General features: G+C 45.1%; 1 protein-coding gene across 1 annotated transcript in view; it reads right to left on the reverse strand.

Annotated features, from left to right (window-relative positions):
• The window catches only part of LOC142665302 (vomeronasal type-2 receptor 26-like), a 42,968-nt gene extending 17,852 nt beyond the window's left edge, over window positions 1-25,116 (reverse strand). Inside the window, exons 1-4 of the mRNA XM_075844961.1 lie at window positions 24,920-25,116; window positions 24,349-24,470; window positions 9,764-9,833; window positions 8,121-8,412 (exon numbers count right to left, since the gene is read on the reverse strand). Coding sequence (XP_075701076.1) covers window positions 8,121-8,412; window positions 9,764-9,833; window positions 24,349-24,470; window positions 24,920-25,116 — 681 coding nt within the window. The remainder of the gene's footprint in view (window positions 1-8,120; window positions 8,413-9,763; window positions 9,834-24,348; window positions 24,471-24,919) is intronic.
• Window positions 25,117-25,893: the final 777 nt, after the last annotated feature.

The raw sequence follows: 25,893 nt of genomic DNA on the forward strand, positions 1-25,893 counted from the left end.
GAGACAAGCTCGATGGGCGTTGTTTTTTACCAGATTCAATTTTTTGGTTACCTATAGGGCCGGGTCTAAAAATGTTAAGGCGGATGCACTGTCGCGTAGCTTCATGGCCAGCCCTCCTTCGGAGGAAGATCCTGCTTGTATTTTGCCTCCAGGTATAGTCATTTCCTCTATCGAGTCTGATTTAGTCTCTGAAATTGCTGCTGATCAACGTTCAGCTCCTGGGAACCTTCCTGAGAACAAGCTGTTTGTTCCCCTGCAATTCCGGCTAAGGGTACTTAGGGAAAATCACGACTCCGCACTATCTGGCCATCCAGGCATCCTGGGTACCAAACACCTCATTACCAGAAATTATTGGTGGCCTGGTTTGCCTAAAGACGTTAAGGCCTACGTCGCCGCCTGTGAGGTTTGTGCCAGGTCCAAGACTCCCAGGTCCCGACCAGCGGGCTTACTGCGTTCATTGCCCATTCCCCAGAGACCTTGGACACATATCTCCATGGATTTTATCACCGATTTGCCTCCATCCCAAGGCAAATCGGTGGTGTGGGTGGTGGTAGACCGCTTCAGTAAAATGTGCCACTTTGTGCCCCTCAAGAAACTACCCAACGCCAAGACGTTGGCTACCTTGTTTATCAAACATATCCTGCGTCTCCATGGGGTCCCCGTCAATATTGTTTCTGACAGAGGGGTACAATTTGTTTCATTGTTTTGGAGAGCCTTCTGTAATAAGTTGGGGATGGATCTGTCCTTCTCCTCTGCCTTCCATCCTGAAACCAATGGCCAAACGGAGAGGACTAATCAGTCTCTAGAACAATACTTAAGATGTTTTGTCTCTGACTGTCAATTTGATTGGGTCTCTTTCATTCCCCTCGCCGAATTTTCCCTTAATAACCGGGTCAGTAACTCGTCAGGGGTCTCTCCCTTTTTCTGTAATTTTGGGTTTAATCCACGGTTCTCCTCCGTTTCACCTAGTTGTTCCAACAATCCCGAGGTGGAGGTCGTTCATCGGGATCTGTGCACAGTCTGGGCCCAGGTTCAGAAGAACCTAGAGGCGTCCCAGAGCGTACAGAAGGCTCAGGCCGATAGAAGACGTTCTGCTAACCCCCTGTTTGTGGTCGGGGATCTGGTGTGGTTGTCATCTAGGAACTTGCGTCTCAAGGTTCCGTCCAAAAAGTTTGCTCCCCGGTTTATTGGGCCGTATAAGGTCGTTGAGGTCCTCAGTCCTGTCTCTTTCCGGCTGGAGTTACCCCCGTCTTTTCGTATACACAACGTGTTTCATGCCTCCCTCCTGAAACGCTGCTCCCCGTCCTTGGCTCCCTCGAGGAAACCTCCTGTTCCCGTCCTCACCCCTGAGGGGGTGGAATTTGAAGTGGCCAGGATCGTGGACAGCAAGATGGTCCAAGGCTCCCTCCAGTACCTGGTCCATTGGAGAGGATACGGTCCCGAGGAGAGGACTTGGGTACCCGCCCGGGATGTTCACGCTGGGGTATTGGTCAGGAGGTTCCACCTGCGTTTCCCCAGTAAGCCAGGTCCACTTAGAAAGGGTCCGGTGGCCCCTCATAAAAGGGGGGGTACTGTAAAGGATCTGCCAGGCACTGCTTCGGGGTTAACTCCCAGAACTAATCAGTCAGCACCTGAGTCTACATCCCTGAGACAGACACCAGCTTCCTCCACTCAGGCTGGCAGGCTTAGGAGTGGGAGAGCCTATCGCAACCTGGCCAGACTCAGCTAGCTCCCGCCCTCGGTCTATTTAAGCCTGCCCTTCCTGTCCATCTGTGCTTGTGAATCTGTCCTTGTGGTTTCCTGGCCCAGCTACAGCTCCTGCTATTTTTGATCCTGCTTCATACGGACCCCGGCTTACCGACTACTCTTCTGCTTTTCGCTTTGTACCTCGCACTCTCCTGGCTTGACTCGGCTCGTTCACTACTCTATTGCTCTCCGTGTTTCCGTGAGCAACTGCCTATTTCCCTTGCTTGTATTCCCTTGTTTGTTTGTCATGCACTTACTGAGCGCAGGGACCGCCGCCCAGTTGTACCCCGTCGCCTAGGGCGGGTCGTTGCAAGTAGGCAGGGACAGAGTGGCGGGTAGATTAGGGCTCACTTGTCCGTTTCCCTACCCCCCACCATTACAAATTTACAAGCCCCCTGCGGTCTTTCAGAACTTCATAAATGAGATTTTGAGAAATTACCTGGGGATATTTCTTGTAGTGTACCTTGATGACATATTGGTGTTTTCCAAGGACTGGTCCTCCCACATAGAGCATGTCAGGAAGGTGCTCCAGGTCCTATGGGAAAACAAACTGTTTGCCAAAATCGAAAAATGTGTATTTGGGGTACAGGAGATTCCATTTTTGGGTCAAATCCTCACTCCTCATGAATTCCGCATGGACCCCGCCAAGGTTCAGGCGGTGGCGGAATGGGTCCAACCTGCCTCCCTGAAGGCGTTACAGTGTTTTTTGGGGTTCGCTAATTATTACAGGAGATTTATTGCTAACTTCTCGGTCATCGCTAAGCCCCTTACGGACCTCACTCGCAAAGGTGCCGATCTCCTCCACTGGCCTCCTGAGGCTGTCCGGGCTTTTGAGGCCCTTAAGAAGTGCTTTATCTCGGCCCCGGTACTGGTGCAGCCCAACCAAATGGAGCCATTTATCGTGGAAGTTGACGCATCTGAGGTGGGAGTGGGGGCTGTCTTGTCCCAGGGTACTAGGTCCCTCACCCATCTCCGCCCCTGTGCCTACTTCTCCAGGAAGTTTTCGCCAACGGAAAGTAACTATGATATTGGCAACCGCGAACTCTTAGCCATTAAATGGGCATTTGAAGAGTGGCGCCACTTCCTGGAGGGGGCTAGGCACCAGGTAACGGTCCTTACCGACCACAAGAATCTGGTTATCCTAGAATCTGCCCGGAGGCTAAACCCGAGACAAGCTCGATGGGCGTTGTTTTTTACCAGATTCAATTTTTTGGTTACCTATAGGGCCGGGTCTAAAAATATTAAGGCGGATGCACTGTCGCGTAGCTTCATGGCCAGCCCTCCTTCGGAGGAAGATCCTGCTTGTATTTTGCCTCCAGGTATAGTCATTTCCTCTATCGAGTCTGATTTAGTCTCTGAAATTGCTGCTGATCAACGTTCAGCTCCTGGGAACCTTCCTGAGAACAAGCTGTTTGTTCCCCTGCAATTCCGGCTAAGGGTACTTAGGGAAAATCACGACTCCGCACTATCTGGCCATCCAGGCATCCTGGGTACCAAACACCTCATTACCAGAAATTATTGGTGGCCTGGTTTGCCTAAAGACGTTAAGGCCTACGTCGCCGCCTGTGAGGTTTGTGCCAGGTCCAAGACTCCCAGGTCCCGACCAGCGGGCTTACTGCGTTCATTGCCCATTCCCCAGAGACCTTGGACACATATCTCCATGGATTTTATCACCGATTTGCCTCCATCCCAAGGCAAATCGGTGGTGTGGGTGGTGGTAGACCGCTTCAGTAAAATGTGCCACTTTGTGCCCCTCAAGAAACTACCCAACGCCAAGACGTTGGCTACCTTGTTTATCAAACATATCCTGCGTCTCCATGGGGTCCCCGTCAATATTGTTTCTGACAGAGGGGTACAATTTGTTTCATTGTTTTGGAGAGCCTTCTGTAATAAGTTGGGGATGGATCTGTCCTTCTCCTCTGCCTTCCATCCTGAAACCAATGGCCAAACGGAGAGGACTAATCAGTCTCTAGAACAATACTTAAGATGTTTTGTCTCTGACTGTCAATTTGATTGGGTCTCTTTCATTCCCCTCGCCGAATTTTCCCTTAATAACCGGGTCAGTAACTCGTCAGGGGTCTCTCCCTTTTTCTGTAATTTTGGGTTTAATCCACGGTTCTCCTCCGTTTCACCTGGTTGTTCCAACAATCCCGAGGTGGAGGTCGTTCATCGGGATCTGTGCACAGTCTGGGCCCAGGTTCAGAAGAACCTAGAGGCGTCCCAGAGCGTACAGAAGGCTCAGGCCGATAGAAGACGTTCTGCTAACCCCCTGTTTGTGGTCGGGGATCTGGTGTGGTTGTCATCTAGGAACTTGCGTCTCAAGGTTCCGTCCAAAAAGTTTGCTCCCCGGTTTATTGGGCCGTATAAGGTCGTTGAGGTCCTCAGTCCTGTCTCTTTCCGGCTGGAGTTACCCCCGTCTTTTCGTATACACAACGTGTTTCATGCCTCCCTCCTGAAACGCTGCTCCCCGTCCTTGGCTCCCTCGAGGAAACCTCCTGTTCCCGTCCTCACCCCTGAGGGGGTGGAATTTGAAGTGGCCAGGATCGTGGACAGCAAGATGGTCCAAGGCTCCCTCCAGTACCTGGTCCATTGGAGAGGATACGGTCCCGAGGAGAGGACTTGGGTACCCGCCCGGGATGTTCACGCTGGGGTATTGGTCAGGAGGTTCCACCTGCGTTTCCCCAGTAAGCCAGGTCCACTTAGAAAGGGTCTGGTGGCCCCTCATAAAAGGGGGGGTACTGTAAAGGATCTGCCAGGCACTGCTTCGGGGTTAACTCCCAGAACTAATCAGTCAGCACCTGAGTCTACATCCCTGAGACAGACACCAGCTTCCTCCACTCAGGCTGGCAGGCTTAGGAGTGGGAGAGCCTATCGCAACCTGGCCAGACTCAGCTAGCTCCCGCCCTCGGTCTATTTAAGCCTGCCCTTCCTGTCCATCTGTGCTTGTGAATCTGTCCTTGTGGTTTCCTGGCCCAGCTACAGCTCCTGCTATTTTTGATCCTGCTTCATACGGACCCCGGCTTACCGACTACTCTTCTGCTTTTCGCTTTGTACCTCGCACTCTCCTGGCTTGACTCGGCTCGTTCACTACTCTATTGCTCTCCGTGTTTCCGTGAGCAACTGCCTATTTCCCTTGCTTGTATTCCCTTGTTTGTTTGTCGTGTTTGTCATGCACTTACTGAGCGCAGGGACCGCCGCCCAGTTGTACCCCGTCGCCTAGGGCGGGTCGTTGCAAGTAGGCAGGGACAGAGTGGCGGGTAGATTAGGGCTCACTTGTCCGTTTCCCTACCCCCCACCATTACAAATTTACAAGCCCCCTGCGGTCTTTCAGAACTTCATAAATGAGATTTTGAGAAATTACCTGGGGATATTTCTTGTAGTGTACCTTGATGACATATTGGTGTTTTCCAAGGACTGGTCCTCCCACATAGAGCATGTCAGGAAGGTGCTCCAGGTCCTATGGGAAAACAAACTGTTTGCCAAAATCGAAAAATGTGTATTTGGGGTACAGGAGATTCCATTTTTGGGTCAAATCCTCACTCCTCATGAATTCCGCATGGACCCCGCCAAGGTTCAGGCGGTGGCGGAATGGGTCCAACCTGCCTCCCTGAAGGCGTTACAGTGTTTTTTGGGGTTCGCTAATTATTACAGGAGATTTATTGCTAACTTCTCGGTCATCGCTAAGCCCCTTACGGACCTCACTCGCAAAGGTGCCGATCTCCTCCACTGGCCTCCTGAGGCTGTCCGGGCTTTTGAGGCCCTTAAGAAGTGCTTTATCTCGGCCCCGGTACTGGTGCAGCCCAACCAAATGGAGCCATTTATCGTGGAAGTTGACGCATCTGAGGTGGGAGTGGGGGCTGTCTTGTCCCAGGGTACTAGGTCCCTCACCCATCTCCGCCCCTGTGCCTACTTCTCCAGGAAGTTTTCGCCAACGGAAAGTAACTATGATATTGGCAACCGCGAACTCTTAGCCATTAAATGGGCATTTGAAGAGTGGCGCCACTTCCTGGAGGGGGCTAGGCACCAGGTAACGGTCCTTACCGACCACAAGAATCTGGTTATCCTAGAATCTGCCCGGAGGCTAAACCCGAGACAAGCTCGATGGGCGTTGTTTTTTACCAGATTCAATTTTTTGGTTACCTATAGGGCCGGGTCTAAAAATATTAAGGCGGATGCACTGTCGCGTAGCTTCATGGCCAGCCCTCCTTCGGAGGAAGATCCTGCTTGTATTTTGCCTCCAGGTATAGTCATTTCCTCTATCGAGTCTGATTTAGTCTCTGAAATTGCTGCTGATCAACGTTCAGCTCCTGGGAACCTTCCTGAGAACAAGCTGTTTGTTCCCCTGCAATTCCGGCTAAGGGTACTTAGGGAAAATCACGACTCCGCACTATCTGGCCATCCAGGCATCCTGGGTACCAAACACCTCATTACCAGAAATTATTGGTGGCCTGGTTTGCCTAAAGACGTTAAGGCCTACGTCGCCGCCTGTGAGGTTTGTGCCAGGTCCAAGACTCCCAGGTCCCGACCAGCGGGCTTACTGCGTTCATTGCCCATTCCCCAGAGACCTTGGACACATATCTCCATGGATTTTATCACCGATTTGCCTCCATCCCAAGGCAAATCGGTGGTGTGGGTGGTGGTAGACCGCTTCAGTAAAATGTGCCACTTTGTGCCCCTCAAGAAACTACCCAACGCCAAGACGTTGGCTACCTTGTTTATCAAACATATCCTGCGTCTCCATGGGGTCCCCGTCAATATTGTTTCTGACAGAGGGGTACAATTTGTTTCATTGTTTTGGAGAGCCTTCTGTAATAAGTTGGGGATGGATCTGTCCTTCTCCTCTGCCTTCCATCCTGAAACCAATGGCCAAACGGAGAGGACTAATCAGTCTCTAGAACAATACTTAAGATGTTTTGTCTCTGACTGTCAATTTGATTGGGTCTCTTTCATTCCCCTCGCCGAATTTTCCCTTAATAACCGGGTCAGTAACTCGTCAGGGGTCTCTCCCTTTTTCTGTAATTTTGGGTTTAATCCACGGTTCTCCTCCGTTTCACCTGGTTGTTCCAACAATCCCGAGGTGGAGGTCGTTCATCGGGATCTGTGCACAGTCTGGGCCCAGGTTCAGAAGAACCTAGAGGCGTCCCAGAGCGTACAGAAGGCTCAGGCCGATAGAAGACGTTCTGCTAACCCCCTGTTTGTGGTCGGGGATCTGGTGTGGTTGTCATCTAGGAACTTGCGTCTCAAGGTTCCGTCCAAAAAGTTTGCTCCCCGGTTTATTGGGCCGTATAAGGTCGTTGAGGTCCTCAGTCCTGTCTCTTTCCGGCTGGAGTTACCCCCGTCTTTTCGTATACACAACGTGTTTCATGCCTCCCTCCTGAAACGCTGCTCCCCGTCCTTGGCTCCCTCGAGGAAACCTCCTGTTCCCGTCCTCACCCCTGAGGGGGTGGAATTTGAAGTGGCCAGGATCGTGGACAGCAAGATGGTCCAAGGCTCCCTCCAGTACCTGGTCCATTGGAGAGGATACGGTCCCGAGGAGAGGACTTGGGTACCCGCCCGGGATGTTCACGCTGGGGTATTGGTCAGGAGGTTCCACCTGCGTTTCCCCAGTAAGCCAGGTCCACTTAGAAAGGGTCCGGTGGCCCCTCATAAAAGGGGGGGTACTGTAAAGGATCTGCCAGGCACTGCTTCGGGGTTAACTCCCAGAACTAATCAGTCAGCACCTGAGTCTACATCCCTGAGACAGACACCAGCTTCCTCCACTCAGGCTGGCAGGCTTAGGAGTGGGAGAGCCTATCGCAACCTGGCCAGACTCAGCTAGCTCCCGCCCTCGGTCTATTTAAGCCTGCCCTTCCTGTCCATCTGTGCTTGTGAATCTGTCCTTGTGGTTTCCTGGCCCAGCTACAGCTCCTGCTATTTTTGATCCTGCTTCATACGGACCCCGGCTTACCGACTACTCTTCTGCTTTTCGCTTTGTACCTCGCACTCTCCTGGCTTGACTCGGCTCGTTCACTACTCTATTGCTCTCCGTGTTTCCGTGAGCAACTGCCTATTTCCCTTGCTTGTATTCCCTTGTTTGTTTGTCGTGTTTGTCATGCACTTACTGAGCGCAGGGACCGCCGCCCAGTTGTACCCCGTCGCCTAGGGCGGGTCGTTGCAAGTAGGCAGGGACAGAGTGGCGGGTAGATTAGGGCTCACTTGTCCGTTTCCCTACCCCCCACCATTACAACTAATTTCTATATTACCCACAATACAAGTACAAGTAAGAATATCAGCAGAACTACAAATTATAATTATTTAATCTTTAGAATTTATTTTAATGAAAATCTGCATCTGCATCTAAAGATTGAATCTGATGCTGTGTAGATTGCTCTTACCTGGGTGTACCTGTATATAGTGAGTAAGTCAACAATGGCATGTCTTGTGTCAAAACTAGGACCAACCACAAAAGCAGCCACTTCACCGCGGTCCCTGCAGGAATAATTAGGGAACCTCCTTTTCTTTCCAGTTAGTATTTGAAAGACAGAATATAAAGCTCTGAATGAATTTCCACACGTATCCAGTATATGATACCCCAGAGTAATATTGGGGAGAAGGTCGGGATCTTTATTAATCTCATCAACAGCAAAGATGAAGGACAAGATTCCTCTATATTCATCAATTTCTGGTCTATAAGACATATAACATTTTGATTATATAAAAACTGTTTGTGTGATGTACAGAATGTTTCCATGTACACGTTGTCTCCCTGGTTTATATAAAGGTGAAAGTCTTAGGCCTCATTTACACGAGCGTGTGCGTTTTGCGCGCGCAAAAAACACAGCGTTTTGCATGCGCAAAAGGCACTTGACAGCTCCGTGTGTCATCCGTGTATGATGCGCGGCTGCGTGATTTTCGTGCAGCCGCCATCATAGAGTTGAGGCTAGTCGACGTCAGTCACTGTCCATGGTGCTGAAAAAGTTAACTGATCGGCAGTAACTCTTTCAGCACCCTCGACAGTGCATTCCGATCACCATATCGAGTAACCTGTTTAAAAAAAAAGAGGTTCGTACTTACCGAGAACTTCCCGGCCGTTGCCTTGGTGACGCATCCTTGGTGACGCGTCCTTGGTGACGTGCCTCTCTTGACATCTGGCCCCACCTCCCTGGATGACGCGGCAGTCCATCTGACCGCTGCAGCCTGTGCTTGGCTTGTGATTGGCTGCAGCTGTCACTTGGACTGAATTGTCATCCCGGGAGGTCAGACTGGAGGAAGAAGCCGGGAGTTATCGGTAAGTCAGAACTTTTTTTTTTTTTTACACGTTCACGTATATTGGAATTGGAAGTCACTGTCCAGGGTGCTGAACCAGTTTAACTCTTTCAGCACCCTCCACAGTGACTGTCTCCTGCCGGGTTCGGTCAAAACGAGTTCGGCCGAACCCGGTAAAGTTCGGTTCGCTCATGTCTAAGACACTCCGTTCGGATGTTTGTAAACAGAAAAGCACGTGGTGCTTTTCTGTTTACATTCAGTTTGACAGGTCTTGCGCGAATCACGCAGTTCACACGGAAGTGCTTCCGTGCGACCTTTGTGGTTTTCACGCACCCATTGACTTCAATGGGTGCGTGATGCGCGAAAAACTCACGATTATAGAACATGTCGTGAGTTTTCCTCAACGCACTCGCGCTGCGCAAAATTCACGCATCGTCTGCACTGCCCCATAAAGTAATATAGGTGCGTACGACACGCGTGAAAAGCGCGCGCGTCGCACGCACGTATATTACGCTCGTGTAAATGAGGCCTTAGCGGCATTGCCAGTTATGGGCACGTCTGTATCCTGCTAGCAGCATTTATAAAGCATATGTAGATCATCAATAATGTGATATATTGTATCATGTTTCTTATAATGTCCGTTATGCATTTATACACTTTTTATATATTTATTGTATTACTGGCAATTATGACTCCATGAGTCCTTGTATACTGTGGTTCATTTGTATGTTCACCTGCTTGAGAAAGGTCCTGTTGGACTGAAATGTCACACCTGTCGGTCAATAATATTCCAGTTTTCTTGGATGTGCTGCCTTGCTGCATTTTATCTAAACCTTTGAACACTTTTTAAAAAAATAAATAAAACAATGTATCATGGCTTTTAATGCAACTTTTCAATAGTTTTTTTTATAAATAAAAATATATTTTTGAGATGGATACATAGAAACTGTATCTTGTGCTCAAACTCGAGTCAGTCAGGTCAGTGGGACTGATGGCTTCACTGTCAGCACGTCCTGTGTGTTTCTGACACGCAGGATCGATCACATGTAAGTTTATGAACTTAGATGTGATCGTTATTAATTGGATCCTGTGTGTCCCCAAAGCCGTCAGTCCCGATGACCTGACGGATTTCGGTTTCAGCGCAGGATACAGCTTCTGTATATCCAGGATACATAGAAGCTGTGTCTCAAAAAAGTAAAAAAAATGTAAATAAAATCCAATTAAAAAGTTGCTTTAAATACCGTGATACATTGTGTTATTATAAAAAGGATTCCATAGCCTTTAAGTTGTAGCAATGATTTTCTATGCTGAGACAGTTCACTTATATCTCTTCAGTGACTTATACTTAGGGCCTCATGCACACAGAAAAGATGTGACATGGAGATATATGGCAGGATTATTCCAGAGCTAACGTACTCTAGAGCCATAGATACTTTATGAGCCGCTGTATTTTCCTCCATATGGCACCGTAGTACAGAGATATTCTCCCCTAGAAGCAATGCTTGTTATACTTCCGTAATATGGCAGCAGGTGGAGCTCGCAATTATTTTTTTTTATCGCATACATACTGATGAGATCTGAAGCATAGGGAGGTGCGGTATGGTCGCATAGACTACTACTAATTAGGCACATTTTTTACTGTGGTTTTTTTTAGCGCTTTTTTGCTATTTTTTTAAAGCTAAAAACATATTGGCCAGATGTTTGCTGTTGTTCTGTAGAAACATGAATTTCTCAACGCACATAGCGTTTTGGTTTGTGCTTTTATTTTGGCATTTTTGTGTTCATTTTTTTAAAAAAAAAATGCGGGTTGTTCTAGGTATGAAATTTTTCAAATATTTTTTTTTATAGAAATCCAAAGAATAGGCAGCACTCCACATCATAGTATCAAAGTGCGAAAAAAAATATTCACCCATACACCCATATGGCAAAGTGCGACGTTTCAGCCCCAGCATGGACCTTTCTCAGTCCCATGCTGGGGCTGAATTGTCGCAATTTGCAATATGGGTGAATAATTATTTTTTTCACTTTGATACTATGATGTGGAGTGCTGCCTATTCTTTGGATTTTCTAAATTTTGGGACTAGAGGTCGTGGTCCTGAGGCTTGCACAAAGGAATTAATGTCTTCCTTGGTGCTGCTCTTTTTTGTGTTTTTTCTTTATAGACATAAATGGGCTTTTTAATATGCCTTGAAAAAAACGCATAAAAAGAAGAATGTAAATTAAGACTTCATTCAAAAACAGCATTAGGCCATGTTCAAACAGGACTGATACGCTGCGTAAAAACACACAGAGTATCCGCCATGGTGCGTTTTTTCAGGCCGGAATGTCCGTTCTGGAAAACTGCACAGAAAAAAACAAAACACGTACTTACCCTCTGATATCCTGCAGACCGGCCTCCTGAGATGACGATCTATCCCATGTGACCACTGCAGCCTGTGATTTAATGCAGCGGTCACATGGGATGGAACATCATCCCAGGAGGCCGGCCTGGATGAAGAAGCAAAGAATTCTGGGTAAGTATATGATTAAAAAAAATTCTGAGTTTTGTTTTTTGTGGCAGAATCACAGCTTTTCCGCAAAAAACGCAAAATTCCTTATTTGTTGCGGGTGTTAAATCCCTATTGAATTCAATGGGAAAAAAACTGCAACAAAAAAACAGCGATTACGCAAATACAATTGACATGTTGCGAAATAAAAACCGCACCGCAGGTCAATTTCTGTGCATTTTTTCTGCTCATTATTTACACAACGTGTGGATTCTATTTGTTCACATCTCATCCTCTCTGCTGCTACTGTATTATGCGGTATTTATGCTACATGTGAACTTACCCTGAAAAACGCCATAAAAAGCTCGTAACTATAGAAAACTGCAGGCGTTTATGTCGGATTTATTATGCAGTTTTAAACAATAAAAAAACACCTTTGTGAACCTGGACTTAGGCAAAAGTCACCTAAATTTTAAACTGTCCAACTACAAGAAATCCTCTGCGATTATCCTGCCGCTCGACCTCTAGATAACACTAAGGCCAGGATCACACACAAAGTTTTAATGTCGTTTTTTGTGCAACTTTTGGCTCATTTTATTAATTTTTTTGGCCAATGCCAGAAATGGATCTGAAAGGAAGGAAACGTATAAAGAAAAGACTTCTGCATCACTTTTCTTTTGTGTTCACTTCTGTGTTTGGCTAATAAAACTAAATTAAAAACTGCACAAAAACAGAAAAATAAATGTCTGTGTGATCCTGGCCTAAGGCGCTGTTCACACCATATATTTGCATTCTGTTGAAAGGTAATGTTTATTTTTTCAAGATTACAAAACAAAAATTACTTTTGCATACATATTGCAGCAGATTCCTATCCCGTTGCCTCCAGTTACAAGTGATTTGTATTGTGAATAAATAAAAACCCGTCTGGATCATTTTCTTTGACAGAATAAAGGAGTCTGGATCATGTTTGTGTTGTTGAGTTTTAAAGGGAAATTTAACATAAATAAATAGCAGTAACTTTCAGGAGGTGCATGTTGTGACGCTTTCCTCGCATGTGGATTTTACTGCAGATTTTACCCTTTGCATGTTCACACGGAGAATTTTGCCGAGTTTTTTGACGCGGAAACCGTGTCGCAAAACTCGGTAAAAACGGCCCGAAAATGCCTCCCATTGATTTCAATGGGAGCTGTCGGCGTCTTTTTCCCGCGAGCAGTAAAACTGCCTCGCGGGAAAAAGAAGCGACATGCCCTATCTTCGGGCCCTTCCGCCTCTGACCTGCCATTGACTTCAATGGGAGGCAGAGAAAGCGTATTTCGCTGTGTTTCATGCCCGCGGCGCTCAATGGCCGCGGGCGAAAAACGCCGCGAAAAACTCAGCGAAAATCGGCGTGCAGGGAGAGGAAAATCTGCCTCAAACTTCCAAACTGAATTTTGAGGCAGATATTCCTCCTGCAAAATACTCCGTGTGAACATAGCCTATAAACCCGGAATCATATGGAGCTACAGTCAGGGTCTATAGACTTCTATGGGGACTTTATTATGGCTCCATACACTTGTACATCATACACAGATTGTACAGAGACATAATGCCGTCATGTACATGAGCGTGGAGGGAATCCTGATCCTGCCTGATAATAACCATGTACAGTATTCAGTAATATTATGCAGATAGGAAGATACATTATATTTTGTGTCTGGACTTCTGCACTTTCTCCTTCTGTTTATAGAGAAAACTACTGCAAATATTGCAACCAGCAATTATATCTCCGGCTCTAGAGATCAGAATGATGGATCTGAGACCATTTCTAGATAAACTTTCCTGTGTTTGCATCATATGGAAAATGACATTTTTTCCCATACTTTGTATCAAAGGGAAATATTATGAAAATATGTAAAGTAGAAAGACACTTACGTTAAGCAGAACCAGTGTGACTGCAATTTAGAATCTTCTTCGGTAAAGTGCAGAGAATGAGCAGGAATCAGCCCTCCGAGAATGATGTCTCCGTCCTGATAATATTCATATTCAAATGCAGGGCTTTGTATGTGTAGCACATCCGGAGGGGTCAGACTTCCATAGGATATAAGTAATAAGACAGTATATAAGTAAGAAGAACAGTGAATTGGAGACCCGTTCATTATCCAGACAATGATTTTTCATTGAATATGGTGCATGGTTCTGCAGAACCTCAACATCAGATCAGCATGGTGGATACAGAACCTCAGCACTGGAGTGCTCTGATATCAGCAGCTGCTTATAAATACTTTACCTTGTATTCATTGTGTAAATTTAGCATTAGATTTTATAAAAAAAACATGATGTATCTGTGATCAGGCAGGTACTAACCATTTACAGTCTTTTTTCTGTCAGATATCAGTACGGCTCATTGCATTCATTTACTATCCTTGATATTTGCTACCATTTAAAGAGGGCCTGTCACTAGGTCCTACAAAGGGAGTTGGTAGTCTTACCTAATAGATGCTGTGTCTGTGAGTCCACCGGTGTTTGTCCTGTATTTGTGCATCCCACTTTGCTGAGCTATGGACCCTCTTTATTTAGCAATTAATATGGAAATGACCCACTGGCTAGCAAAGTGGGTTTGGCTGCCAGCGATTCTTAATGGGCAGAGCTACCACTGAGCCTCTGATGCGGACCTATCAGCATGAGGCTGTTTCATAAAGACAGTGTTCAGCCAGCGTCAACCTGTGAGTCAGTCTTCAGCCAGCATAGTCGCATGCGATGGCCAATAGAGTTCCAAGAAAAGGGTTTAATCTTTTAGCCAAAAATTTAGTCCACCACTTGAGATCCGAGTTTAAGAGGGAGATGGGTCTTTAGTTACCGCAGAGACTTCTTTGGGAATGACAGTGGTAAACGCCTCAAGGTCTTAAAGGAGGCAATTGGAAACCTTGTAACAAGAATTACAGAGGGAGACGAAATGAAGGAGAATAATCTTCTTACATTTTTTATAATAAATAATGGGCAGTCCATCTGGGCCCGGACTTTTCACAAAGGGTATAGATGTAAGCACCTTATGACTTTCAAAAATTCTTCAATTAACTTCTCCGTGCATCCCTCTCGACCAACAAGCTCAGAGGATGTTAAATAATAAAGTTTAACTAGGATAATGGATAGTAAGATTGGAGGTTTTCTTCAGTGCACAGTTTGCCTTATGTATGCACGACTGGAGCTGGAGTTCCAGGGTGAATACCTCAATGGCAGATGTGAGCATGTTGTTCGCCTGGAAGCTCGCATTAGAGATCTGGAGGAGCAAAATGCAACACTGAGGGCGGTAAACAACCTTGAGTGGAGCATGCTGCTCACTGAGCAAGCAGTTAGTGGGGTAGAAGACATGGATCAGCAGAACCAGGCAAGTAGCTGGGTTAATGTAGTTAGTGGCAGTAGAAAGGGGTTCAAGAAAAGGAAGGCCAATCCAGTTTATGTTATTCCAAACAGAAAAAATGGGACATAAATATCATCAAAACCACAAAAGAGGCCATACTCACTAGGTAGGTGGGTGGGTGAAAACCCGTTCCCATCAGGACGCAGACGGGTCAAAGAATGCTGCAGAAGGAGTGTGCATTAAATAGTGATAGCCCCTCCCACTAGTCTTGAGGGGAGTGGCGGACTAAGTGCTCAAAGGTGTGCGATAAATGTGTGTTAGTGTAGTGCTAGGGTGTGAATGGATGGTAAAAAATAAATATGTATGTATGAAAGTGTCAGAACTGTGTAATAATGTAATAAAAATAAATAAATAAAATAAATGTGATGAATAGGGGTCAGTGCTGTGAATAGTACATGGGGTGTCAGTACTATGTGTAATACGTGGAGGGATAATGTGCTGGTCGTCAGGCATGGCGTATCTTGCCGAATAACAGCCTATTTGTAACGCCGCTAGTGTTAGCTAAAGCGGGCTGTTCTGGTTAGGGACTCGCAAGGCACTGGGGACCCTTGACGTTGGGTTGCGAGCTTTGCGTATTTTGGCCAAAATAACAACTAATACCCCATGTTTCATGGATATTTCTTACTACGTATACTACACTTTTTTTCAGGACGCAGCCGGGTCTTATATGCTGGGAGGGCATGATGTGCTGGCGTTTGGTTTGGAATGCAGAGCAGCCCGCTTTAGCTAACACTAGCGGCGTTACAAATAGGCTGTTATTCGGCAAGATACGCCATGCCTGACGACCAGCACATTATCCCTCCACGTATTACACATAGTACTGACACCCCATGTACTATTCACAGCACTGACCCCTATTCATCACATTTATTTTATTTATTTATTTTTATTACATTATTACACAGTTCTGACACTTTCATACATACATATTTATTTTTTACCATCCATTCACACCCTAGCACTACACTAACACACATTTATCGCACACCTTTGAGCACTTAGTCCGCCACTCCCCTCAAGACTAGTGGGAGGGGCTATCACTATTTAATGCACACTCCTTCTGCAGCATTCTTTGACCCGTCTGCGTGCTGATGGGAACGGGTTTTCACCCACCCACCTACCTAGTGAGTATGGCCTCTTTTGTGGTTTTGATGATATTTATGTCCCATTTTTTCTGTTTGTGTTTTTAAATTAGGAACGAAAAGTTCTGGTTAGGGACTCGCAAGGCACTGGGGACCCTTGACGTTGGGTTGCGAGCTTTGCGTATTTTGGCCAAAATAACAACTAATACCCCATGTTTCATGGATATTTCTTACTACGTATACTACACTTTTTTTCAGGACGCAGCCGGGTCTTATATGCTGGGAGGGCATGATGTGCTGGCGTTTGGTTTGGAATGCAGAGCAGCCCGCTTTAGCTAACACTAGCGGCGTTACAAATAGGCTGTTATTCGGCAAGATACGCCATGCCTGACGACCAGCACATTATCCCTCCACGTATTACACATAGTACTGACACCCCATGTACTATTCACAGCACTGACCCCTATTCATCACATTTATTTTATTTATTTATTTTTATTACATTATTACACAGTTCTGACACTTTCATACATACATATTTATTTTTTACCATCCATTCACACCCTAGCACTACACTAACACACATTTATCGCACACCTTTGAGCACTTAGTCCGCCACTCCCCTCAAGACTAGTGGGAGGGGCTATCACTATTTAATGCACACTCCTTCTGCAGCATTCTTTGACCCGTCTGCGTCCTGATGGGAACGGGTTTTCACCCACCCACCTACCTAGTGAGTATGGCCTCTTTTGTGGTTTTGATGATATTTATGTCCCATTTTTTCTGTTTGTGTTTTTAAATTAGGAACGAAAAGTTCTGGTTAGGGACTCGCAAGGCACTGGGGACCCTTGACGTTGGGTTGCGAGCTTTGCGTATTTTGGCCAAAATAACAACTAATACCCCATGTTTCATGGATATTTCTTACTACGTATACTACACTTTTTTTCAGGACGCAGCCGGGTCTTATATGCTGGGAGGGCATGATGTGCTGGCGTTTGGTTTGGAATGCAGAGCAGCCCGCTTTAGCTAACACTAGCGGCGTTACAAATAGGCTGTTATTCGGCAAGATACGCCATGCCTGACGACCAGCACATTATCCCTCCACGTATTACACATAGTACTGACACCCCATGTACTATTCACAGCACTGACCCCTATTCATCACATTTATTTTATTTATTTATTTTTATTACATTATTACACAGTTCTGACACTTTCATACATACATATTTATTTTTTACCATCCATTCACACCCTAGCACTACACTAACACACATTTATCGCACACCTTTGAGCACTTAGTCCGCCACTCCCCTCAAGACTAGTGGGAGGGGCTATCACTATTTAATGCACACTCCTTCTGCAGCATTCTTTGACCCGTCTGCGTCCTGATGGGAACGGGTTTTCACCCACCCACCTACCTAGTGAGTATGGCCTCTTTTGTGGTTTTTATGTTATTCCAAGCAAAATTGCCGAGTTGGGTGATGATGCGAGGGTGTCAGTCTCAGAAATGGCAGCCCTAGGGGATACTGATCTTCCTAACAGTCGGGAGAGCAGCCCAGCTCAGCTAGTAGTCGGTGAGATGGTAATGTAGATAAGACAAGGCAATTAGTAGTTGTAGGGGATTCTATAATCAGGAAGTCAGATAGAATAATTTGTCGCCAAGACCGCCTCAACCGAATGGTTTGCTGTCTACCTGGTGCCAGGGTTCGGCAAGTGGTCGAATGGTTGGATAAATTATTGGGAGGGGCTTGTGATGATCCTGCTTTCGTGGTCCATGTGGGTACCAACGATAGAATACATGGTAGGTGGTGAAGCCTTAAGAATAATTTTAAGGAACTAGGCTACAAGCTGAAGGGAAGCACCTCCAAGCTAGTATTCTCAGGAATGCTGCCTGTGCCACGCGCATTACAGGAAAGACAGCAGGAGCTCAGGGAGTTAAATGCATGGCTGAAGTCTTAGTGCAGAGCAGAAGGCTTTAGGTTCCTAGAGCACTGGGCTTACTTTTCATTGTGGTACAAACTGTATTCTGCAGATGATTTGCACCTTAATGAAAGGGGGTCCGCTGTGCTGGGAGAGAGAATTCTAGCTGGGATGGTGGAGTTTTTGAACTAGGGGTTGAGGGGGAGGTCAATGTAGAAAATAAAGGGGTAGTCAGGTTAGAGAGGGGTCAGAATATATTGGCTGGGGGGGGGGGATAGACTGTGAGGAGAGGACTAGACAACAGGATAAAAAGATTCTTTTGTTACAAAACAGCAGTGAAAATAAAAATGCCCAAATAATGTCAAATAATCACAATTCTGATACCAAATGTGGAAATTTGAAATGCAAGTTAAAGTGTATGTTCACAAATGCCAGAAATCTAGCAAGCAAAATGGGGGAGCTTGAGGCCTTGGTACTGGAGGAACATATAGATATAGTTGGTGTTGCTGAAACATGGCCGGACTCTTCTCATGACTGGGCTGTAAATCTACAGGGTTTAACACTGTTTCGGAAAGACAGGGCAAATAGGAAAGGCGGTGGTGTATGTCTGTATGTGAGAAGTGATATGAAGGCGGTGGTGTATGTCTGTATATGAGAAGTGATATGAAGGTGGTGGTGTATGTATGTATGTATGTATGTGGGAAATTATATGAAGGTGGTGATGTGTGTCTGTATGTGAGAAGTGATATGAAGATGGTGAGGTCTGTATGTGAGAAGTGATATGAAGATGGTGATGTCTGTATGTGAGAAGTGATATAGCGGCAGCGGTGTCTGTATGTGGGAAGTGATATGAAGGTGGTGATGTATGTCTGTATGTGAGAAGTGATATGAAGGTGGCTGTCATGTCCATGGCCATGAGCCGTCAGGCTTACTCACCTCCTGACAGCCGCAGCCATGGGTCTCAGGAGACGCCAGTGCTCACTTCCGCTTACCTCGGCCGGGTCCCGTAGGGTGCACGCACACGCTCGCGCCCGCACACACCTGAGTTAATGTCAAAATTAGCCCATGAGCACCCTGGACTTTAAGAAGGGCTCAGCCCTTTCCTCCCATGCCTGAGCGTTGTTCTTGCACCCAAAGTTTGCCTAAGCAAATGGTCTCCTAGTGTTTTCCAGTTCCCAGTGTTCCCTGTTCCTGTACCCGTATCCCGTGCTATCCTGTTCAAGTGCCGTGCTGAGTTGAAGTCGTGCTGTGCTGTATACCATGCCTGTCCTGCTACACCACGCCTGACGTCTGCCTGCTGCCTAGTCCCAGCCGAGCCTGTCTTGCTACTGTCTCGAGCTGCCACATTTACACTTTACAAACTATAGATTGTGATCTGCATCCTGCTGGCCAGCTGCCATACCGTCAAGGTGGTACGGCCCAGTGGTTCCACGTACCCAACGTGACAGTGGCGTTGTCTGTATGTGAGAAGTGATTTGAAGGCGGTGTATGTCTGTATGTGAGAAGTGATATAAACGTGGTGTATGTCTGTGAGAAGTAGAGGTTATACATTTTTGAAAAAAATATATATTTTTAAAAAAACTGGATATTTCAGTTGATACATATGATAATTTTTTTTCGGCCTGACGAAGACGCATGTTCTGCGTTGAAACGCGTTGCCCATCCATTGTTGTACAATAAACCTGCTTACCAGCACCCCTCTGCTTATTCTTTACATTGAGGAGTGCTTTCCAAAATATCCAGTTTTTTAAAAATATATATTTTTTTTCAAAAATATATAACCTCTATTTACCTGCGGCTCAATATTATTGATGCCGGTACCTGGATACGGAAAGCTGCAACCTGGCTACAAAAACGGCCTTCTACACTAAGCTGTACCTGCCAGTATGAGCTTCTATGGTGAGTCTAACAACTTACCTCTACCATTCATTGCCCTACCTATCAAGGTTTATCTTGCACCATGTGGCGCTGTGTACATTTTTTTCTTCTCAGACATTGTATGTGAGAAGTGATATGAAGGTGGTGTATGTCTGTATGTAAGAAGTGATATGAAGGTGGTGTATGTCTGTATGTGAGAAGTGATATGAAGGTAGTGATGTATGTCTGTATGTGAGAAGTGGTATGAAGGTGATGTCTGTATGTGAGAAGTGATATGAAGTTAGTGATGTATGTCTGTATGTGAGAAGTGATATGAAGGCTGTGGTGTATGTATGTATGTATGTATGTGAGAAGTGATATGAAGGCGGTGGTCTATGTCTGTATGTGAGAAGTGATATGAAGGTGGTGGTGTATGTCTGTATGTGAGAAGTGATATGAAGGTGGTGATGCACAGTATGTCTGTATGTGAGAAGTATCCAAAAGAAAGAGATCAGAAGCACATCACAGTCCCAGAGAGCATTCACAGGGGGCATTTAAACAGGAGAAGTTTATTTTTCAATAGCTTCTATGGTGAGTCTAACGACTTACCTCTACCATTCATTGCCCTACCTATCAAGGTTTATCTTGCACCATGTGGCGCTGTGTACATTTTTTTCTTCTCAGACATCGTATGTGAGAAGTGATATGAAGGTGGTGTATGTCTGTATGTAAGAAGTGATATGAAGGTGGTGTATGTCTGTATGTGAGAAGTGATATGAAGGTAGTGATGTATGTCTGTATGTGAGAAGTGGTATGAAGGTGATGTCTGTATGTGAGAAGTGATATGAAGTTAGTGATGTATATCTGTATGTGAGAAGTGATATGAAGGCTGTGGTGTATGTATGTATGTATGTATGTATGTATGTATGTATGTATGTGAGAAGTGATATGAAGGCGGTGGTCTATGTCTGTATGTGAGAAGTGATATGAAGGTGGTGATGTATGTCTGTATGTGAGAAGTGATATGAAGGTGGTGATGCACAGTATGTCTGTATGTGAGAAGTATCCAAAAGAAAGAGATCAGAAGCACATCACAGTCCCAGAGAGCATTCACAGGGGGCATTTAAACAGGAGAAGTTTATTTTTCAATAGCTTCTATGGTGAGTCTAACGACTTACCTCTACCATTCATTGCCCTACCTATCAAGGTTTATCTTGCACCATGTGGCGCTGTGTACATTTTTTTCTTCTCAGACATCGTATGTGAGAAGTGATATGAAGGTGGTGTATGTCTGTATGTAAGAAGTGATATGAAGGTGGTGTATGTCTGTATGTGAGAAGTGATATGAAGGTAGTGATGTATGTCTGTATGTGAGAAGTGGTATGAAGGTGATGTCTGTATGTGAGAAGTGATATGAAGTTAGTGATGTATATCTGTATGTGAGAAGTGATATGAAGGCTGTGGTGTATGTATGTATGTATGTATGTATGTATGTATGTATGTATGTGAGAAGTGATATGAAGGCGGTGGTCTATGTCTGTATGTGAGAAGTGATATGAAGGTGGTGATGTATGTCTGTATGTGAGAAGTGATATGAAGGTGGTGATGTACAGTATGTCTGTATGTGAGAAGTATCCAAAAGAAAGAGATCAGCAGCACATCACAGTCCCAGAGAGCAGTCACAGGGGGCATTTAAACAGGAGAAGTTTATTTTTCAATAGGTGCAGGCAGTGTCGAGTCATAGCCAATCCATCTCCAAAGTAGACACAAGAAGGTAGAAAAACCGCAGCACACAAGTTATCCAAGTATCAAAAAGAGGTGTCTTTATTTCCCCATAAAAAGTGACGTTTCGACCCCAGTGAGTGTCTTTTTCAAACAGTAAACAAAGTACATCAATAAACGTACAATAAAATACATACATAGCATATACATAGTACCCTAGTGGATGGATGGCCGGACCGTCTAAAACGAGCTGTCAATAATTCGTCAATGTTAAATTTTCATGTATCGGCATTCAGTCCTACTGCCCATGCGCAGGATTCAATATGCATTACAGTAGCGTCCCTGTTGCCTGGCGACCGCGATCATGTGACCGCTAGCAGCAAGCAATGTCATCGAGTGCTGATCACATGTCCAGACACTCCAAGTTCATAGTAAGTAGTAATTTAACTGTTCATCTGCCAACATACTTGCTTCTTAATGTAGCATGCTCAAAGAGGCATGTAACCACGAGTGGATGTCATAGATTAGAGTACTAAAGAAATATCACGTCAGTATCACAGTCTAATAGCTTAATATTTTATAAACACTCCTTCAATAGGTTCGATCTATATTTTATCTTATCTTTAATTTTTAGCCCATTGTAGGAAAGTGTTAAGGATAATCAGCACCGTACCCATTCATAGTGTCCAACAGCATAACAATAGAGAGAACCAGAAGAGGGCAAAAAACATTTACCCCCAAAGGGCATATAAATTTTCCTGATGTTCGGACCGATACCGGGTTCGGTTGTCCCGGTTCGCTCATCTCTAGTAACAAGTATAAACGACTAAAATTAAACCCCACATGGCTTACACCTTCTGTAAAAAGGGCAATACATGACAAAAAAAGGGCATTTGAAAAATACAAATCTGAGGGTACAGCTGTAGCCTTTGTAAAATATAAAGAGCTTAATGAAATCTGCAAAAAAGTAATAAAATCAGCAAGAATACAAAATGAAAGGCAGGTGGCCAATGTTCGTTAAACAAATCCCCAAAAAATATTCAAGTATGTAAATTCAAAAAAGCCAAGGATAGTGGTAATGGGGAGATGGACAAAGGCGACCAAGAGAAGGCAGAGTTACTAAATGGGTTTTTTAGCTCTGTATATACAATAGAAGAAAGAGCAGCTGATGTATCCGGTGCCAGTGCTGTTAATATATCAGTTGATTTGAATTGGCTGAATGTAGATATGGTCCAAGCTAAGTTAAATGAAATAAATGTCCACAAGGCCCCGGGACCCTAGAGTTCTTAAAGAGCTTTGTTTAGTTATTTCTGGCCCCCCCTTCATAATATTCAGAGATTCTCTAGTGACTGGTATAGTGCCAAGGAACTGGTCGCAGGGCATATGTAGTGCCTATTTTCAAAAAGGGCTCTAGGTCTTCCCCCGGGTAATTATAGACCAGTAAGCTTAACATTCATCATGGGGAAAATGCTTGAGGGGCTATTGAGGGACTATATACAGGATTATGTTACAAAAAATAGTATTACAAGTGACAGCCAACACGGTTTTACTAAGGACAAAAGTTGTCAAACCAACCTGATTTGTTTTTATGAAGAGGTGAGCAGAAGCCTAGACAGAGGGGCCGCTGTGGATATAGTGTTTTTGGACTTTGCAAAGGCATTTGACACTGTCCCCCATAGACGCCTAATGGGTAAATTAACCACTTCCCGACATTTGACGTATTCATACGTCATAGTCGGGTAGGGGAAGTATGGAACAGGTTCACTCCGTGATGTGGGTGTCGACTGTATGTTACAGACGACACTTCAGAGTAACGAGCGGGATCACGCTCGAGCGCGATCCCGCTCGTTTAACCCGATAAATGCTGCGGTCAATAGCGACCGCGGCATTTAAATCGTTAGAAAAAGTGGGATGACCCCATCTAACAGCTCATCACGCCCCCCGCAATGTAATTGCGGGGTGGCGATGGTTGCTATGGCTGCCTGGGGGCCTAATGATGGCCCCCAGGTCCGCCATCTTTGTGCCTCCTATTAAGCCCTGTTAGAATCACGATATACTGCAATACATTAGTATTGCAGTATATAGTGCAAGCGATCTAACGATCACTGGTTGAAGTCCCCTGGGGGCACTAATAAAAAAAGTACAAATTTGTAAAATAACGTTTTTTAATGTAAAAAAAACCAGATATATATATTCAAAGTTTAAAAAAAAAACCTTTTCCCATTTTCCCCCTAGAGCATAGTAATAATAAATAAATAAACATAATTGGTATCTCTGCATCCGTAAAAGTCTGAACTATTACAATATATCATTATTTAACCCACACGGTGTACGGCGTAAAAAAAAACTAATAATGTAAACGCCAGAATCACCTATTTTTTGGTCACCTCATCTTCCACAAAAAATGAAATAAAAAGTGATCAAAACGTTGCATGTACCCCAAAATTGTATCATTAAAAACTTTAGTTTATCCCACGAAAAAATCAGCCCTCATACCACTTAATCGACGGAAAAATAAAAACGAGGGAACGAGGTGTCACTTAAGTGTAAAGTGACTGTTGGTGGGATAAAAATCGCCCCAGATGGGGTTCAAGTCCCTGCCGTTGTAGCCTTCAGCATTGGTCTCTTTTCCGAAGGAGATTTAGCTTTCCCCACTACCGACAATGGGTTAACATCAATTGTAGGGGGTAACAGCAGTTCAGGTGCCGGTGTCATCCATAGAGTTATATCCAATGCATCCCTATACATCCCAGGCTTGTGCCAGGTCGTCATGTTTTCTTATGGTGACTTGGCCGCCATCTTTTTGAATTGCTAGTCCTGAATGGGAAATGCCAGTGAAATGGAGATTTATTGGAACGCAAAACCTCAAGTAGAGGCCTAAATGCCTTACCTTTTTGTAGAATGGAAGGTGCAATGTCCTGATAGAGGAAAATTGTGGCTCCTTCAAAAACCAGGTCTCCTTTTGCTCTTGCCGCTTTGAGGATGGCAGCCGTATCGGCATAGCTAAGAAAGCTACATATAATATCATGTGGAAGATCATTAGAGCGGGGTTTCGGTCCCAGCGCTCTGTGAATACGCTGAATTTTGATTGTGTTATCGCTGTCTAGTCACATTAAGGAGAGAAGACATCATGAGCAACTATAGGTAGGACTTTGTGTGCATAGGACTCCGGCACTCCTAGTAATCTAATATTCTTCCTCCTGCTTCTATGATTCCTGATCCACTGCCCGCAGGAACACCTAATTTATTTTGTCTTGTTGTGAGTTCAGGGTCTCCTTCACCTTCCCATGGTAGGCTCTCATATCATTCTGTGTAGATTCAAGCACCTACGCTCTCATTCCTATCTGACGCAGGTCAGATTAGATATCTGTGAGTTCTTTCGTGATAGGAGTAAGGGCTTTATACAGAGTCCGCTTAATAAATCCCTTTGATAGATGAGCTGGGTCATATTTGTCTCCAACCTGTGTTCTCCCCCACTCTCTGCCTCCGAGTCCTCATCCAGTGTTTGTGCATTGGTGTGGTTGGATGCCATCTTAAGCTTCCGGGCCGGAGACACAATTTGTCTCTTATGTAGGAATTTCTCCATGTTGGCTTGTGCTTTTCCAGATTTAGGGGTGCCAGTCTGCTCCCGGAGTGTATCCTTTGCAGTATTGACCATTTTTATGACGTGTGGGCTGTTTTAGCTAGCGTTTTGGCTAGATGTAGCAATGGATATCTGTCTTCATGCTGCCATCCTGCTACATGGCTATGCTCCGCCACCAATCAGATTTCCTTTATATCGGCTTTAATGTCTGCCAATTTCTTAAGCACAGGAGTTAGGGCTTGAGATAACATCTTCTTAAAAGATGAGTGAGATAAACCCACAGCTAAGCAATCTTCCGCCACCGAGTCAGAGCAAGTACCATCACTCTCCTCGGCTGAGTAGTCTTTAATTTCTGTCTTCTTTCAGACCAGCGTCATCATAGGTTTTCCCACCAGCAGAATAATAATAATTTATCTAAATCTCCATTTTTTTTTTTCGTTTTCAGGGTGCCCAGCGATACCATGGCTCTATCTTTGCTAGGTCCAACCATACTGTGTTGAAACTGTTGGCTGAATGGCTGTAGATCCTTAAGTTGCAACGAAGAGCACAGCGGCTAAGCATCCATCCACCAGCGTGGTTTGCTCTGACCCCCTCCAATGGAAACCTGCAGCAAAATATGCATGTAACACATGCAGAGTTGACACAGATTTGAAGTAAAATCTACCAAATTTAAACACAGCTTAAAATGTAAAACAACAAAAAACTTACTCCTACTCACAGCGGTCCTGGGAGAAGATATCTGGGCTGTTATATTGAGGGTCTGGTTTGGCCAGTGATTCTAAACCTTATAACCGTGAGGAAATCCCTGAAAATGTTTTCTTCTCTCAGGGAACTCCTATTAACATTTCTCGA

Source organism: Rhinoderma darwinii, chromosome 1 (assembly GCF_050947455.1).
Source record: "Rhinoderma darwinii isolate aRhiDar2 chromosome 1, aRhiDar2.hap1, whole genome shotgun sequence".
Taxonomy (NCBI): domain Eukaryota; kingdom Metazoa; phylum Chordata; class Amphibia; order Anura; family Rhinodermatidae; genus Rhinoderma; species Rhinoderma darwinii.